Raw genomic sequence first — 18,645 nt, forward strand, 5'->3', positions numbered from 1 at the left:
ATTTTCTTACCTGACCACCTGCAAAGATGACTGGAGAACTGGACGGCTTGGGCCGGTACGGGATGGTCACGCCCTTCGGGGGGGACTGGGAGAGAGTCAGAGGGGAAAAAAACAAAAAGAGATAAGGTTTCAAAGCTGCTTCAGCTGTGTGGCTTAAGCTCACACAGGTCAGATAAATTAAAAACAATTATCCCATGCCCTCACCCCTAACACTGTATCTGGCTAGACAGAATCTCAAACATCTGTAATTACTTGCATTTAAAAGAATAAGGTGGTCAATGGACTACAGACCTCACACTAGTTCTTAGAGAAATCATTACCTAAAACTTTATTTGAAGATACAACTGGTCTAGCAAAATAGCTCACATGCTGCTTCGCCACATGCATGGCCCATGTTTTAGCCTGCTCCCTACATCCCGAAGGAAGCTTCTGTGCTGTGATCTGAGTCTCTATTTCTGCTTCTTTCCCTCTATCTAAATTAAACTAAATGCTACCTTCTTGGGATGGGGAGAAAACTCAGCATCAGAGCACATGACTTGGAATTTCTGGCACCACTATATGCCAGAACAATGCTTCAGTCTGTCTTATAAGCACTTGTAAAACCAAAGCTTTTCTACAATTACAATAAAGGGGGCAGGAGAGAATGCGTAATGGTTATAAAGAGGATCTCATCCCTGAGGCTCCAAAGGTTCAATGCCTGGCAGAGTTAAACAATGATATGGTTAAAGAAAAGAAAAAAGGCTATTGAAGAATTAACAAATTATTTATTTTATTACAATAAAGGGGCTGGACAGTGGTAAACTCGATTAAGTGTACACACTGCCATGCTGAGGAAGCAGGTTCAAGACTCCCCACTCTCCACCTGCAAGGGGAACACTTCATGAGTAGTGAAGCAGGTCTGCAGGTATCTATTTCCCTCTCAAATTCTCGGTCCTATCAAATAAAACAGAAAAGGTGGTGGTCTGAAGGTGGCACAGTGGATAAAGCACTGGATACTCATCCATGAGGTCCCAAGTTCCATCCCCGGCAGCACATGTGCCAGAGTGACAGCTGGTTTTTTCTCTCCTATCTTTCCCATGAATAAAATAAATTCTTAAAAAAAGAAAAACAGAAAAGGGGGGCCCTTAATTTCCTTTATTCTTGCTTTCAACAAGTTATTCAGAAAGATAATTATGGACACACTTTTCTATGTGATTATTAAAGTAAATATAATCCTAAGAACACGGAAATTTTAAAAAGGCATTAATGTTGCATTTAAGTCAAAATATTGTACTTCAAACAGCTCCTTGGAACCAGATCTTTTCTCCACATAGTAAAACATCCCCTATGACTGGAATTGCTGCAAACCAAAAGATCATTGCTGTTTAGCAGATTCTATTTTTGCTCAGCCTATAAGGTAAGTCAAAGCTAAGGTAAGTGAATAATGACCTTACAGGAGCCTTTCTCCATCCCCCACTGGAGGCTTTTAACAGCTTCACCTAATTCTAGTCTTACTAAATATAGATCAGTCTATCTCCTATAATCACCCTCCTCAACTCTTCAGCATGAGCCTGAGGGCTTACCTCCAACATGACCACGCAAATCTGTTTCACACACTCAATGATGGATTGCGGAATGCCAGCAATAGTAATGGCTCGCTCAGTTGAATTGGGAAGCATATCCCCGGCCACTTGGACCTGAGCCCCTGTACTCTTTGGGATAAAAAATAATAAAAGACAATCAGAACAGTTTCACTATTTCAACTGCCTTCAGTAGCAATTTTAAGAGTCTCAGGTTCAATAGATACATCTTATCTTATGTGTCCTGTCCTCCCCTCTGCTTTCATTATTTCAGATAGGATCGTTTAGTCACAGTTATAAATAAATTAAACTCTGAAAGCCAAGAATAAGCCTGAATAACAGCCTAAATTTAACTTGCTGTCAAGAAAAGGTCTTTCTAGACACTTTCGTCCTAGCTAATAAAAGCTTTCTGGGTCATCAAGCAAAATCCCCACAGAATGTCACCCACCTTCCATTGCCTTAAATGTATCAATATTCCATTAAATTCTTTTCATATGGGGGCCAGGTGGTGGCGCACCTGGTTGAGTGCACATGTTACAATGTGCAAGGACCAGGTTCAAGCCCTCAGTCCCCACCTGCAGGGGGAAAGCTTCACAAGTGGCGGCGAATCAGTGTTGCAGTGTCTCTCCCCTTTCTATCCCCCCTTTCCTTCTAGATTTCTGGCTGTCTCTAACCAATAAATAAAGATAATTTTTTAAAAATGTTCTTTCCATATGGGAACTACCACTCCAGATGATTTGGATAGATCAATCAACAGAAGCAAAACCTGGGGCCCAAGAATTGGTACAATCAATAAAGACTATTAAGTGTGCATTCAACCCTAGTTAGTATCCCATGTGCCAGAGTGATTCTTTAATTCTCTTTCCATCTCTAACAAATCTTTTTTAAAAACTCCTTGGGGGTGAGGGGATGGTGGCATGCATAGTTGCGTGTACATGTTACAATCAACAAGGACCCAGGTTTGAGCCCCTGGTACCCACCTGCAGGGGGAAAGGTTCTTGAGTTATAAAGCAGGTCTGCAGGTGTCTCTCTATCTCCCTTGATCTTCCCCTCACTTTGAATTTCTGGCTGTCTCTATCCAAAATTAAAGATTAAAAAAAAAAAAAAAAAAAAAAAACTCCAGGGGCTTGGCAAATGGTTCACAAGGAGCCAGAATCATGGCCTGCAGGGAGAAAGCTTTACTAGCGATGAAATGGTGCTGCAGGTGATCCCTGAGCTATATCCCCTCCACCTCTCAATTTCTGTATCTCTATACAATATTTTTTAAGGGGGATGGCTCAAGGAGTGTCACACTGAGTAAATGCAAAATTACAGTGAACAAAGGGAAGCCAGGTAGTGGCACACCTAGTTAAGCACACAATTTACAGTGCATAAGGACCCAGATTCAAGTACCTGGCCCCAGCAGGTATGGGTAAACTTTCTGAGTAGTGAATCAGTGCTGCAGGTGTCTCTCTCCTGCTCTATCTCACCCTCTCCTCTTAATTTGTCTCTACCCAACAGTAAATAAGAGTTTTTAAAAAACAAAAAACCAACAAAAACTGAACAAAGACCCAACTTCAAGTCCCTGATCCCAATCTACAGGGAGGAAGCTTCATAAGCCGTAAAACAAGTCTTCAGGTGTCTCTCGCCCTATCATCCCTTCCCACTTGATGTCACTGTTTCTACTCAAAGATAAACTCCAAAAAAGTTTCTTAGCCTTAAAGGGAAAATCCCCGTGCATCTTGGGAGATAGCACAGTAAATAAGGCACTTCCTAGCACAGGCTGGGACCTGAAATTATATGGGCTAGTGATGTTCTTTTTATTTTTGCTTTCAGGGTTATCACTGGGGCTCCAGACCTGCACAAAAGAACCCCCTGTTCCTGGCAGCTGTTTTTTTCCATTTTTGTTGTTGGATAGCACACAAAGAAATTGAGAGGAGGGAAAGACAGAGAGGAGAAAAAGATAGAAACCTGCTTCAACATCTGTGAAGCAAAGCCCCTGCAGAAGGGGAGCCAGGGGCTTGAACTGGGCACGTCACACTATGTGTGTTTAACCTGGTAGACTACTGTCTGGACCCACAGAGTGACGTTCTGATTGTCTCTCATTAGTAAGTAATAAACCTCAAAAAAGAAAAAATTCCTGGCTCCTCAAACTTCTAAGTAGCTTTCCTGAAGTCATTAAAATTTCACTTAAATATACAATTCAGTGGGCGGGGGAGACAATATAGCATATATATTCAACAGAAATTTATGCCTAAGGGATTTAATCTCTGGCTGGACCATTCAGCGTGCTCTGGGTAAACGAAAACTCAGTACCATGTGTATGACCCAGGCTGAAGCTTGGCCCCAGGACACTGAAGGAAGCTTGGTGCTTTAGTTTCAATCACTATCTATCTCTGCCTTCTATCAAAGAAAACTTTTTGTGGTCCGGGAGGTGGCACAGTGGATAAAGCAATGGGCTCTCAAGCATGAGGTCCCAAGTTCAATCCCCGGCAGCACATGTACCAGAGTGATGTCTGGCTCTTTATCCTATGTTTCTCATTAATAAACAAAATCTAAAAAAAAAAAAAAAAAAACTTTTAAATTAAAATCAAAACACATTAAGAGCAGAGGTACATAGCTTAATTAAGAGGCTCTGAAGTCCCAGGATCAGTCCTCTGCATTACCTTAGTCAGAGCTCAGTGATGCTCTAGTAATGAATTAAAAAAAAACACACCTCGGAACCAGCCACTGGTGTACCCAGCTGAACTTCATGTTACACTGTGAAAAGGTACAGGTTCAAGACCCAGCCCCTACATACAGGGTAAAAGCTTCACAAGCAATGCTGCAGGCACCTACCTCACCCTCCCCTATCTACTTACATCTTACCCAATAAAGATTTTTTTAAAAAAATCCTAACTTTTGAATGGTTCAGAAGGTGGCACAGTAGATAAGGCATTGGACTTCCAAGCATGAGGTCCTAGATTCAATCCCTGGCAGCACATGTACCAGAATGATGTCTGGTTCTTTCTCTCTCTCCTATTTCTCATGAATAAATAAAATCTTAAAAAAAAAAAAAAAAGGGAGTCCAGAAGTAGAGCAGTGGGTTAAGCGCAGGTGGCACAAGGACTGGCGTAAGGATCCTGGTTCGAGCCCCCGGCTCCCCACATGCAGGGGAGGCACTTCACAGGCAGTGAAGCAGGTCTGTAGGTGTCTATCTTTCTCTCCCCGTCTTCTCCTCCTCTCTCCATTTCTCTGTCCTATCCAACAACAATGACATCAATAACAACAACAATAAAACAACAAGGGCAACAAAAAGGAATGTTTAAAAAATAATAATTTTTTTAATTAGTCATTTATTTTGGCTTTTCACCTCTTTGGACCAAATTTAATAACTTAGACATTTCTAGAAATACAAAAACCTGCCAAGAATAAACCATTAAAAAACGAAAATCTGAATATACCATTCGCTAATATGGACACTGAATCAGTGATTAAAAATGTCCAGACAAAGAGGGTCAGGCACTAACACAACAGGTTAAGCACACAGGGTGCAAAGCCCAAGGACCAGCATAAGGATCCCTGTTCAAGCCCTTGGCTCCGGCTCCCCACCTGTAGCGGAGTCGCTTCACGGGTGGTGAAGCAGATCTGCAGGTGTCTATCTTTCTCTCCCCCTCTGTCTTCCCCTCCTCTCTCCATTTCTCTCGTCCTATCCAACGACATCAATAACAACAATAAAACAAGGGCAACAAAATGAAATATTTAAAAAATAATATTTTTAAAAAAGAAAAAATCTTAGCTTTCATTTGTTGCTATGAAAATACACCAGGAGTAGATATAGCGTAACAGTTATGCAAAGAGACTCTCAAGCCTGAGGCTACAAAGTCCCAGATTCACTTGCCTGTTCCACTATTAAGCTAGAACTGAGCAATGCTCTGGTTAAAAATAGAGAACAGAAATGCTCTGCAGGCACTAACTTTTGTATTTACTGTCAACTGTAAACCATTAATACCCCCAATAAATTTTAGGGACCAAGTGGTGGTGCACCTGGTTGAGCACACATGTTACAATGTGCAAGGCTCGGTTCAAGCCCGATCCCCACCTGCAGGGGGGAAGCTTTATAAATAGTGAAGCAGGGCTATAGATGTCTTTCTCCATATCAGCCCTCCCTACCTCTTGATTTCTGGCTGTCTCTATCCAATAAATAAAGATAATAAAAAAAAATAAATTTAGGAAGTCAGATGGTAGCACAGTGGGTTAAGCGGATGAGGCACAAAGCACCAGGACCGGTGATTAAGGATCCCAGTTCCAGTCCCCGCTAACCACCTGCAGAGGAGTTTCACAGGCAGTGAAGCAAGTCTGCAGGTGTCTCTTTCTCTACCCCTCTGTCTTCCCCTCTCTCCACTACTCTGTCCTATCTGACAATGACAACATCAATAACAACAATAATAACTATAAGGGCAACAAAAGGGAAAATAAATAAATTTTAAAAATACTTAAGATATATAAGAGAAAACCACAAGTGGCATTTCCCTTTCCCAATACAAATTCATCTTCTCAGATTGTTAACTAATTAATGTCTCTTCTGACCCCAAACAAAAGCTAACATTTCCTAACCATGCTAAGATGTAAGAATAGACTAGTATGGAGTTAGTGGTAGCGCAGCGGGTTAAGCTCAGGTAGTGCAGAGCGCAAGGACCGGCTTAAAAATCCCGGTTTGAGTCCCTGGCTCCCACCTGCAGGGGAGTCACTTCATAGGTGGTGAAGCAGGTCTAAAGGTGTCTATCTTTCTTCCTCCCCGTCATCCCCTCCTCTCTCCATTTCTCTGTCCTATCCAACAATGACAACAATAACAATATTTATAAACACAACAACAATATTAAAAAACAAGGGCAACAAAAGGGAATAAATAAATTTTTTTAAAAATCGACTAGTAGACATTTTGAAGAAGCAGACAAGTCACTAACCTCTCGTATTTCCTTGATCTTGCAACCACCTTTTCCGATGAGAGAGCCACACTGACTAGCAGGGACCACCAGCCTCAGGGTGACTGGGGGTCTACTGGCAGCTGTGCTATTCGTCATAGAGCTGCTGATGTCCTACAAAAAGAAGTTATTCAGAATACCAAAAGAATATACAAGTTTAAGTAGATCCACAAGAACAGCAAGAAACAAGGATTGCTTGCTATTTAAGTCATGGCCCATCATCAACAATGCTTCTTGTGCCTAATACTGTGAGTGCTTAACTGGGTGCACTATAACCCAGCCCAAGAAAGATTCCCACTCCTACCTACAGCCTGAGAATTAACCCTCAATATATTTTTCCTTCACAGAGGGAATGGGAAGTAATGGCACAGATAAACATTACGTTAAAATATTATGTAGCTTTGGCCATGCAAGGATTCCCAACTTGGATGCCCAGCATCAAATTATAGAGCAGGACTAGATATAGCCTAACATTTATGCAGAGAGACTCTCAAGACTGAGGCTCCAAAGTCCCAGGTTCACTTGCCTGTTCCACTATTAAGCTAGAACTGAGCTGCTTTAGCCTCTGCCAGGTCCACTTGCCTGTTCCATTAAGCTAAAAGCTCTAGCCTCTATCTTGCTTTTTTGGAAATATTTTCTTAATTTTAATTAGATACACAGAGAAAGATCAGAGCACTGCTCAACTCATGCTGATGGTAGAACTGGGGATTGAACTTGGGATTTGAGAGCATCAAACAATAAAGTGCTTTTGCATAATCATTATACTGTCTCCCCAGCCCTAGCAAATAATTTTCAAGTCTTACTGGATAGAGACCAAAAAAAATGGGGGACACTGCTCTACTGCTTATAGTACTCCCCCCTGCAAGTGGGTTTGGGAGCTTGAGCCCTGCTTCTTGAGCTTGGTAACTCATGCACTCAACCAGGTCCACCAACCACCCAGTCCCATGATATAATCTTGTCCCCCCCTCCAGGGTGATCACTGGGGCTCGGTGCCCGCACTACAAATTAACTGATATTTCGGCCATCTTTGATCCACTGTTGCTGCTGCTGTCGGACAGGACAGAGAACTCGAGAGGAGAGAAAGACGGGGGGAAGAGAAGAGACACCTGCACACCAGCTTCAACATTTACAGAGCAACCCCCTGGCAGGTGGGGAGTTGGGGACTCAAACTGGGTGCCCCCCATGATTTAATTTTTAAGAGATTTATTGTGTTATAGGAATTGTCAGGATATTTTTTCCTGTTTTTCTTTAAAAAAAAAAAAAGTATGCTTCTTTTAAAACTTCATCTATTCAATTTGATAGGTCAGAGAAACAGGGAAAGGGCATGGAGGAGAGACAGATTCCTGCAGTATTGCTTTGGCACTTGTGAAGCTTCCCCTACTGGTGGGGACAGGGGCTTGAACTAGGGTCCTTGTCCATGCTAACACATCCACTTAACCAGGTGTCCCTCTTTCTGTTTTTCTATGCAAAAAATGCATCATGGCTTCTCTGACCACCCAATATTTATACATGGGACCAAGTGTTGGTGCAGCTAGTCGAGTGTACATGCTACAATGTGCAAAGACTTGGGTTCAAGCTCCCAGCTGCAATGGGGAAACAAACTACACGAGCACTATCTCCCTTCCTTCTCAACTTTTTTTTCCAAGTTTACTTATTAGTTTCTGAGCAGGGACAAGTGCGAGCAAAAGCATCACTCTAGGGTATGGATGCCTAAGACAGGACTCAGGACCTCAGGAGAAAAGCCAAAAAACCACTCTGGCACATGGGAAGAATAGGAGGATACCCTGAACCCAGAGCTTCATATAAGTGTGCAGGGCAAGTTATTCTCTGGTTATATTTAACCTTAACTGACAAGTATTTATTTTACTATTAATTTACCAGAACACCACTCAGCTCTGATTTATAGTGGTGCAAAGGACTAAACCAGTGTTTCATGCCTTTTGTATAACTACTATGCTATCTTTAGATAAGGTCCCCTATATTTTGTGACTAACCATTAGAATAAATGGCTATTCTTCCTTTAGAGATCTGTTTATAAAGGAACTAGAGGTGGGAGTTGGGCGGTAGCGTAGTGAGTTAAGCACACATGGCGCAGAAGCGCAAGGACCAGCGGAAGGATCCCGGTTCAAGTCCCCCGGCTCCCCACCTGCAGGGGAGTCACTTCACAAGTGGTGAAACAGGTCTGCAGGTGTCTGTCTTTCTCTCCCCCATCTTCCCCTTCCTCACTCCATTTCTCTCTGTACTATACAACAATGATGGCAACAACAACAGCAATAATAACCGCAACAATAAAAAACAAGGGCAACAAAAAAAATTTTTTTAATTTAAAAATTAAAAAAAAGCAGTGTTCTCATCAGCTTTCTCTTAAAAAAAAAAAAAAAAGAACCAGTGCTGCTTCAATGGTATACTCAACATGCAAGACCTCTCACAGTGAAGTGAATACTTTTATTAACTGTGCCACATCTCACTATATTTCTAAAATACTTTCAATTTAGACTTTATCTGCAGCACTATACTTGGAAGCTTTTCCACTATAGGTGGGCTTGGGGGCTTGAACCAAGGGTCCTAATCACTTTGGGGTAAGAGGGCATAATGACTTTCAGTACATTTGTCGATACATGGCTTTTATTCCTCTCCCAGCAAAATACAACCTCACCTAAAATGTTTTAGTGGTCATGAGTGTTAACACTGGGTAAAGCATCACTCTCAAGCATAAGGTCCTGCATTCAATCCCCAGCAGCACATGAACCCGAGTGATGTCTAGTTCTCTGTCACTCTTATCTTTCTCATTAATAAATGAAATCTTTTACTTATTGCCTTTTGTTGCCCTTGTTTTATTGTTGTAGTTATTATTATTGTTATTGATGTCATTGTGAAAATAAACCAGGAACTGGCACACCAGGTTGAGTACACATTACCATGTGCAGGGATCTGGGTTTGAACCTCACTTACACAAGGGGGAAGCCTCACAAATAGTGAAGCAGCACTGCAGGTGTTTATTTCTCCCAACACCTCCACTCTCAATTTCTCTGTCCTAAAAAGAAAGGGGGGGCGGTAGCGCAGCAGGTTAAGCGCACGTGAGGCAAAGTGCAAGGACCTGCATAACTATCAGGGTTGGAGCCCCCAGCTCCCCACCTGCAGGGGAGTCGCTTCACAGGCAGTGAAGCAGGTCTGATGGTGTCTATCTTTCTCCCTCGCTTCACAGGCAGTGAAGCAGGTCTGCTGGTGTCTATCTTTCTCTCCCCCTCTCTGTCTTCCCCTCCTCTCTCCATTTCTCTCTGTCCTATTCAATAGCTATGACAACAATAATAGTAACTACTACACCGATAAACAACAAGGGCAACAAAAAGGAAAAATGGCATCCAGGAGCAAATAACTCTGGGGGCAATAAATTAATTAATTTTAAAAAAAGAAAGAAAAGAAACAAGGAAAATGGCCAACAGGAACTGTGGGTTTGTTGTGTAGGCACTCAGTCCCAGCAATAACCCAAAGACCTGCAGGGGCTAAAGGAATAGAAATAACTCACACGATAAGGCCTGTGGCAAAGACCAGGCCCATGTGAGTTTGCATGTCACAGGGGGGCTACATGAAAAAGCATCCAGGTGGCTGGGGAAATAATCCAACTGGTACACTGTCACACTTGGATGCCAGTTTCCCAGTTCAATCCCAGCACAGCCATTTATCAGAGGGGTGCTCTGGGTTCTCTTTCCATGTGAAAATTCCTCTAAGATATAGTAGACAGGGAGTCAAGCAGTAGTGCAGCACGTTAAGAGAAATTTGGCATTACGTGCAAGCACCGATGTAAGGATCCAGGTTCGAGCCCTTGGCTCCCCACCTGCAGGGGAGGTCTCTTCACAAGTGGTGATGCACGTCTGCAGGTATCTATCTTTCTCTCCCCCTCCTCTCTCAATTTCTTTGTCCTATGCAACAACATCAATAACGTTAACAATAACAATAAAACAACAAAGGCAAGAAAAGGAGAAAAAGATAGCTTCCAGTAGCAATGGAATGGATTTGTGGTACAGGCACTGAACCTCAGCAATAACTGCAGGCAAAAAAAAAAAAAAAAATAGTAGATAAAAATATCTATTTTAGGGCGTCGGGCTGTAGCGCAGCGGGTTAAGCGCAGGTGGCGCAAAGCACAAGGACTGGCATAAGGATCCTGGTTCGAACCCCGGCTCCCCACCTGCAGGGGAGTCGCTTCACAGGCGGTGAAGCAGGTCTGCAGGTGTCTATCTTTCTCTCCTCCTGTCTTCCCCTCCTCTCTCCATTTCTCTCTGTCCTATCCAACAACAACAACAACAATAACTACAACAATAAAACAAGGGCAACAAAAGGGAATAAATAAAATAAATATTAAATATATATATATATATTTTAGGGGTAGATACTATAAGTTATGCAAAGAGACTATCATGCCTAAGGCTCCTAAGTCCCAGGTTCAATCCCCTGTACCACCACAAGCCAGACTGAGTAGGCTGTTAAAAAAATTAAAATATATGGGAGTCGGGCAGTAATGCATCGGGTTAAGCACATGTGGTGCAAAGTACCAGGACTGGCGAAAGGATCCCAGTTATAGGCCCCGGCTTCCCACCTGCAGGGGAGTTGTTTCATAGGCAGTGAAGCAAGTCTACGGGTCTCTCTTTCTGTCCTCTATCCATGACATCAATAATAACAATAGTAACTACAATAAATACAAGGGCAACAAAAGGAAGTAAATAAATATAAAAAATTATAAAGAAAAACTGTTGGTCAAAACAGAAACAAGAGTTGGTGGTGGTCCGGGAAATGGCACAGTGAATAAAACATTGGACTCTCAAGCATGAGGTCCTGAGTTCAATCCCCGGCAGCACATGTACCAGGGTGATGCCTGGTTCTTTCTCTCCTATGTTTCACATTAATAAATAAAATCTAAAAAAAAAAAAGTTGGGAACACAATATATTAAAGTGTCTTTCACACTGAATCCCTAGTAGGCAACCATTTTACTAATTTTGGGTTCTATGCCACAAATGATTTTCACCACTTGGCCCTCCTTTTTATCTAGACAGAAAAGACACTGCTTCCTCCAGCGCCATTGCGCCTGCCAGGTAGTGAGTGACAGGGCTCAAAGCTGTACCAAAGTGTGGCAAGGCATTTCTCACCTAGTGAGCCATCTTTACTCCAAACTTTGTTTCAATGATTGAAATCCCTTATTGTAATTATGATATAGTAAACATAGAATATTTAGTAAAAACGGATGTCAAGAGACTAAATTCATTTAGAGATTTTTTCAAGGGACTAAGAAAGCAGTGTAAAAAGAGAATGCCACACCAAAGCTTCTGAGAAAGGGCTCAGCACATGTTAAAGCAACACACTACTTTGGGGAGTGATTTTGCTGACCTCTACAGAGACTTTTCCTTCTGTTTTATGGCCCTTTCATTGAACTTAAAATGCCCTTAGATTGGAAGCCCAGGGCTGGATATATCAAGGTGATGCTCACGTTCTCCCTTATGGAATAAATTCAAAAAAGATTGAGGTAAATAACAAACCTCTTCCAGTTTGTCGATGATCATAGCAAAAGCTTTGAAGATGGCATTAGTGGGTCCAGCCAAGGTGATAATTCTCTCAGGACAATTCCCTTCTGAGATGTTGATTCGTGCACCACTCTGTACAAGAAAAGAGTCAAGAAGTTAATTAAAATGATCTGAATATATACTCCACAGGATACACTACCCCAGTCTAAATAAGATGTACAGGGAGTTGGGCAGTAGCGCAGTGGGTTAAGCGCATGTGGCGCAAAGCACAAGGACCGGCGTAAAGATCCTGGGTCGAGCCCCGGCTCCCCACCTGCAGGGTCTATCTTTCTTTCCCCTCTCCTCTCCATTTCTCACTGTCCTATCCAACAACAATAACTACAACAAGGGCAGCAAAAAGGAAATAAATATATTTTAAAAAAATAGTAAGTTAAAAAAAAAAAAACTAAGTTGTACAAAAAGTGTCCAGGCAAGAGTAGATAGCAAAATGATTATGCAAAGAAACTCTCATGCCTGTGGCTCCAAAGCCCCAGGTTCAATCTCTGGCAGTACCATAAGCTAGAGCTGAGCAGTACTCTAGTTAAAAAAAAAAAAAATTTTTTAAAAAACTATTTTAAAAGTATTATCTTTTTATTTTTAAAAAATTTATTTTATGTGGAAAACTGAGACGTTATTCATGTACAAACTATTGTATTTACTGTCAATTGTAAAACATTAATCCCCCAATAATGGAATAAAAAAGAATTTCTTCATGAGGAAGATAGGAAAGAGCCAGATATCACTCTGGTACATGTGTTACAGGGACTGAACTCAGGACCTCATGGTTCATAATCCAATTCTTTATCTACTGTGCCACCTCCCAGACCACTATTATCTTTATTTATTGAACAGAGACCACCAGAAATTAAGTGGAAGAGGGGATAGGGAGACAGACACCTGCAGAACTGCTTCTCAACTTATGAAGCTTTCCCCCACAAGTGGGGAAAGGGACTTGAACCTGGGTACTTGTGCACTGTAACATGTGCTAAAACCAGGTGAGCAACCACACACACAACTGCCTCACCCTTTTTTTCACCAGCACTACTTGGCTCTGGCTTATGGTAGTTAGTGCAGGACTAAACGTAGGCTACAGCAGTCTCAGGGATGAGTCTCTGCATATCTATCCCAACCCTTAAAACTTGTCTTTCCCCTTCTAATCTCTCATTAAACAGGACTTTTTCTTGTTTCAACATTTTTGCCTTTTTTAAAATCATTATTTATTTGATGAGACAGCCAGAAATCAAGAGGAAAGAGAATAATACAGAGGGGGAGAGACAGGGGCCGGGTAGTGGTGCACCTGGTTGAGCGCACATGTTACAATGCGCAAGGACCCAGGTTCGAACTTGCAGGTGAAAAGCTTTGTGAATGGTGAAGCAGTGCTGCAGGTGTCTGTCTCTCCCTTTTCTACCATCCCCTTCCCTCTCGATTTCTGGCTATCTCTGTCCAATAAATAATAAAGATAATTCAAAAAAAGAAAAAGGAAAGGGGAGTCTGGTGGTGTTACAGAGGGTTAAGCGCAGGTGGCACAAAGTGCAAGGATCCAGGTTCAAGCCTCCCCACCTGCAGGGGAGTGGCTTCACAAGCCCAGTGAAGCAGGTCTGCAGGTGTCTCCCTTTCTCTCCCCCCTCTCGTCTTCCTCATCTCTCTCTGTCCTATCAATGACATCAATAACAATAACTACAATAAAACAAAGGCAACAAAAGGGAATAAAAAAAAAAAGGAAAGAGTGACAGAGACCTGGAGCACTGCTTCACCACTCAGAGCTTGCCCCATGTAGGTGGGGGCCAGGGGCTCGAACCTGGGTCATTGTGCACTGTAATGTGTGCTCAACAAGGTCCTCCATCCATCACTAGCCAGTTTCAAGGATTTTAAAACGTTATAATGTAGCAATGCCTAATTCCCCCTATTACTCACCTCTTCACGCATCTTCTTAACTGATTCTCCTTTCTGCAAGAGGAAAAGTTAAGAGTGAGCGCGCCAAGTGCTATTTCAATTCAGAAGACTAATTAGTAGTTAAGAGTTGAGATCAAACTGTCTTACCTTTCCAATGATACTGCCAACTTCCTACAATGGAGAGAAATAGTGTCAAGTAAAAGCAAACTCACAGTGGTCCCCATCATGAAAAGGCTTTTTTATTTTGTAAAAGTTTTCTTTTTATTAAATCTATGATAGTTTCACATGAGACAAAAAGAAAACAAGAGTCACACTCCAGTACATGTAGTGCTGGGAACTGAGCTGGGAACCTCAGGTATATAAAAAGCTAAAGACTGTTCCAGCTAAGCCACCTCCCTTCCCAAATCGTAAAGAAGGGGCATAATGAAGGAAAAAAAAAAAGATGAATAAGCAGGAGTCATGGAGATGGCTTAACCTGGGACCCCAGAGGCTGTGGTTCCATCCCCAGCTACCAGCAGTGCGCCAGTCTATTTTCCTTCACAAAAATATTTTTCAGAAAAAGATCAGGAAGAGTTAAGGGTCCACTTTTCTTAAATAAACCGGAATGTTAATTCAGTGTTAGTCAGATGGTAGGCAGAGTGTGTGGTTCACGTTTCTGAGACCCTGGATCAATTCTGCCCCCACAAAAATATCAAGGTATTCTGGAGGACCAATAATAACACAGGAATAAATACTATCTTCAAGTTTAATATAAATGACTAAAATGTCCAATAGATCAACACCCCATTCAGTTACTCCCTCTGTGAGAAAAATCTTAACCAGGCAGAAAAGTCTGTCTCTAGGCTCAGTTAAACTTTTCCTGCTCAATAAAGCCTCTACAAGTCTGTCCAGTTCCCCAGTCTATCCATCCCCATCTACTGCACTAGCAGAGCACCAAAAGCCAGGACAGACCTCAAGGCTCATCTGATGCATGCACTTCCATCCAAGTCCCTCCCAGAGTATTCCATAACCCAATTTCCCAAGCCAGTTCAAACCTTTCCATGCATAAGTAGTCGGATGGTGAGAGTGACATTTAATCCACCTTCAATCACACCGGTGTCCATGTCGAGCAGTGTTCTGGGGAGCTGGACTTTGACTTCTCAAGTCTTTGGTCACTGGAGGGGGTGAAAGCCAAAAACTGAAATGCAAGCATGACCAGAATTAGAAAGAGAAAACCATTATTCTCACTATCATTTACTGTCTTGCCTATTCTGAACCAGCCGCCTAACCGCTGGCAGACTGGCACACACCCATGTACATCTCAGGTTATGTTACAGAGCAAGGAAGGCCACTTTCCAGTCTGCTCTCATTAGCAGTAGCGTTTCCGCTGACTCTCAGAAGAGAATGATGCCTTAAACTGGCAATGCTTCCAGAGAATGCTAAACGTGCACCAGCTGTCCTTCTGCAGCTTTGCTTCCACAGGATTAACACCTGGAAACCATAAGGTGAACCTCAAACTAGCCCACTCTAGTGCCAACAGTTAAACAGCATCTCAGGGTGAAAGCTGGATGGACCCGTGCAAACTTCACTGGCAATATCTTAGTAAAAATGACATCGAGGGGTGTCTGGCAGTAGCACAGCAGGTTAAACGCACGTGGCGCCAAGCACAAGGGCTGGCATAAGGATCTGGGTTCAAGCCCCCGGGACCCCCTGCAGGTCATCGGTTCGCAAGTGGTGAAGCAGGTCTGCAGGTGTCTAGCTTTCCCCCTCTGTCTTCCCCTCCTATTTCTCTCTGTCCTATCCAACAGCTATGACAACAACAAAGCACAAGGGCAACAAAATGGGAAAAATAGCCTCCAGGAGCAGTGGAGAGCCCCAGCAATAACCCTGGAGGCAAAAAAAAAAAAAATGAAATTTAAAAATAAATAAAAATGACATCAGAGAGGCCCGGCGGTGGCACACCTGAGTGCACGTTATGATGTGGAAGGACCCAGGCTCCAGCCCCCCGGTGCTCACTTGTGAGGGGAAAGCTTTGCAAGCTCTATCTCCAACTTCCCTCCCCATTTCTGGCTGTCTCTACCCAATAATTAAATAAAGATAATTAGAAAATAAATAATGTCAAAAAGGAAAAATGATATCTAATTCACATTAAAAATTCACATGTTGATGAGCCAAATAATTTTCAACTTCTGTCAACCTGACCATAAGGGAATTGTCTGAAATGTCTCCTATGCAGACCAGGGCTCCACATCCCCCGGGAAATGACTCAATGCATTAGTGCAGCCTGACTGCTGCTCGTCCACCTACTCCTCTCCCAACCCAACTTAGTAAGTAAAGTAACTCAGATGTGAACCTGTTCCTTGTTTTTGTGTTAACACTGCTTCCGACTTAATCTTTAGTTTATCAATTTCCAGTGAAAACACGATCACGGCATCCTTAGAAAGACTAAGCAGCTGTTCTCAGCAACAACAAATAACCAGCCTTCTCTCCCCAGGAGGCACCCTCCCTACTTCCCCCCTTCCCTCCCTCCCTCCCTCCCCCCAGCCAGGCTGCCCTCTGAAACAATGCTCTTCACATTTCTGCTACAGAGTAACTGAGTATGTGAAAAGGTGATTTCAGTCTGGGATAAACTTCCACCCACAACACCTAATGACCCAACAGTATTAGCTTTGGAAAAAAAAAAATTTTTTTTTTCCAAAGTCGCTTTTTCTCCAGAGAAGTTGGCATCCCCCAGGTCAAAAAAATAAATAACTCAAGATACCTTTTCCAGTTTTCATCTTTCACAAAACTAACCAGTTCTTTCAACTTTGTCGTAACACAGAGCCCAGACTTTAAATATTCAAATATTCTAGTGGTTGCCAGACCATTTCACACAAGGCACGCGGCCCTGTGGCTGAGCCTGAAGAGACAGGCTTTGTATCCCCCCCCAGCACCTCAATCGCTGGCCAAGTCCCAATCACACCAAGGCCCGTGGGGGGGGGGGGGGGGAGTCGGACACACAGGTCGGTACGAATGACTTTCTTCGTAGTAACACACGGTTAAAAATAATTGTTTAATTCTTTATTCCCACAAGGAACAGGAAGCACTTTACAAATACCACAGAAACCCAAGTGAAGGAAAGGAGGGGGGGAAAACAAAAAAAAGGAGAGAAAACTGAAAAATCCACTTGAGGCCAAGGTGCACGTCCCCCAGATAGCCCCGCAGGCACCCCGGCGCGCAGCGCCCGCTCGCAGCCACCCCGCGGCTCTCCCCGCGGTCCGCGGCCGCCTCCTATAAATAGCTCCGCCGGGCTCGCTTCCCGCAGGCATTTTGTGATTTCAAAATTCGTTACCCCGAGAGAACGTCCTCAACAACTCGGCCACCGGGAGCCCATCCACCCTTCTGTCCGCGCCTCGGGGGCCCCTCCCCTCGGTCCTCCAAAGCCTTTTGCACTTTAAAAAAAAAAAAAACGAAAAAAAAAAGCCCCCCAAATGCCTCCACTAGGAAACCGGGGGAATAAAATCAACGGTCCGGTCAGGGGGGGGCGCTGCGGTCCAGGGGGAGGGGCCGGGCCAGTGGCGCCTCCTCGTGTGGCTGCGCCAGCGCCTGACCCCCGCGGGGAGCCGCGTCCGCCCGCCCGGCCGGCCAGCAAGTCGGCCATCGCCTCCCCCCACCGCCTTCAACCAACAAATCCAGCGCCGCCCCCCCTACCGCGCGCGCGCCCTCCGCGACTCCTGCGCAGCCGCCACCGGGAAGAGGCGGGGGAGGGGAGGGGAGGGGGAGAGGCCTCGCGTGAGGCCTAGCAGGCCGCGCCGGAGCCAGGGCCTCGCGTGAATGGCCGGCCGGGTAGAGTGAGAGAGCAGGCGCTCACGCGGGACTACGTGAGGCCGGGGCTCGTGACGAGGACCGAAGCCCACTAAGAAGGATTCGGAGACGGGGCAGAGAACTACAGTCGGGGAGTGAGGGGAAGATTTTTGAAAGCTTACCTGCAGGCGCGAGACGACTGAGGGGAAAGGGGGAGCGGGCGGGAAGGGGAAGGGCGGGAGGCCGGGGGCGGAACAATAGGGGCGGGCGGGAAGGCGAGGGGGGCCCCGCGGGCGGGCGGAGGAGGAAGGGGGGGTGGAGGAGGAAGGGGGAGAGAGACCCCGGGGCGGGTGGAGGGCGGCGGAGGGCGGGCGGGCGGAGGGCGGGCGGGCGGGAGAGGGCGCAGGCTGCGGCTGCTCCGGCTGCTGCCTCTGCTGGTCTGGGAGGGGGACGGGGCGGAGCGGCCCGCTTTCAACCCCGCGCACCCTTCGACCCCGGAAGCGCTAACCGCCCCAGGGGCCGGCGAGGCGAAAGCGTCGTCCAGATCTTCCCCACGCAATGTAGACAACCTCCCGACAGCCTAGAGGGGCTCCGTAGAGGCGTTGGTACCAACGAGAGAACGGCTGTAGCGGAAGGTTAGTGTATGAGAGAGCGGCAGCGTGGGCTCAAAGAAGAAACTAGTGGCCTCTAGCGGGGAAGTTTGAAAGTCCAGGCGAAAGTACGAGTGGTTATTCGCCATGGATAGACTTTAGCAGAACGAGTGGGTGGGAGAAAATAAAAAGGAACAAAATAATATTAGTAGTAATAATCACCATCATCTTGTCACATTGAAGGTAATTTTTACAACAACTTCTTACTTTTGAAAATTGGTACTTAAATGCAAAGAGTTAAGCATTTACCGTCTACATTTATGGAAACTCATTTTAATTTAATTT

General features: G+C 44.3%; 1 protein-coding gene across 35 annotated transcripts in view; it reads right to left on the reverse strand.

The window, feature by feature from the left end:
• PCBP2 (poly(rC) binding protein 2) overlaps window positions 1-18,149 on the reverse strand; it is a 33,187-nt gene extending 15,038 nt beyond the window's left edge. For 8 of the 35 annotated variants that reach the window (XM_060195237.1, XM_060195235.1, XM_060195234.1 and 5 more), the window contains exons 1-8: window positions 17,893-18,049; window positions 14,983-15,125; window positions 14,096-14,119; window positions 13,970-14,002; window positions 12,032-12,148; window positions 6,485-6,616; window positions 1,563-1,691; window positions 11-97 (exon numbers count right to left, since the gene is read on the reverse strand). In XM_060195237.1, the coding sequence (XP_060051220.1) occupies window positions 11-97; window positions 1,563-1,691; window positions 6,485-6,616; window positions 12,032-12,148; window positions 13,970-14,002; window positions 14,096-14,119; window positions 14,983-15,051 (591 nt within the window). In that variant the 5' untranslated portion in view covers window positions 15,052-15,125; window positions 17,893-18,049. Of the gene's footprint in view, window positions 1-10; window positions 98-1,562; window positions 1,692-6,484; window positions 6,617-12,031; window positions 12,149-13,969; window positions 14,003-14,095; window positions 14,120-14,958; window positions 15,126-17,892 lie in introns of those variants that run through there. The other 27 variants (XM_060195253.1, XM_016186044.2, XM_060195249.1 and 24 more) reach the window with 7 other exon arrangements.
• Between the last annotated feature and the right edge of the window lie 496 nt (window positions 18,150-18,645).

This window comes from Erinaceus europaeus, chromosome 7 (genome assembly GCF_950295315.1).
Source record: "Erinaceus europaeus chromosome 7, mEriEur2.1, whole genome shotgun sequence".
In the NCBI taxonomy this organism is placed as follows: Eukaryota; Metazoa; Chordata; class Mammalia; order Eulipotyphla; family Erinaceidae; genus Erinaceus; species Erinaceus europaeus.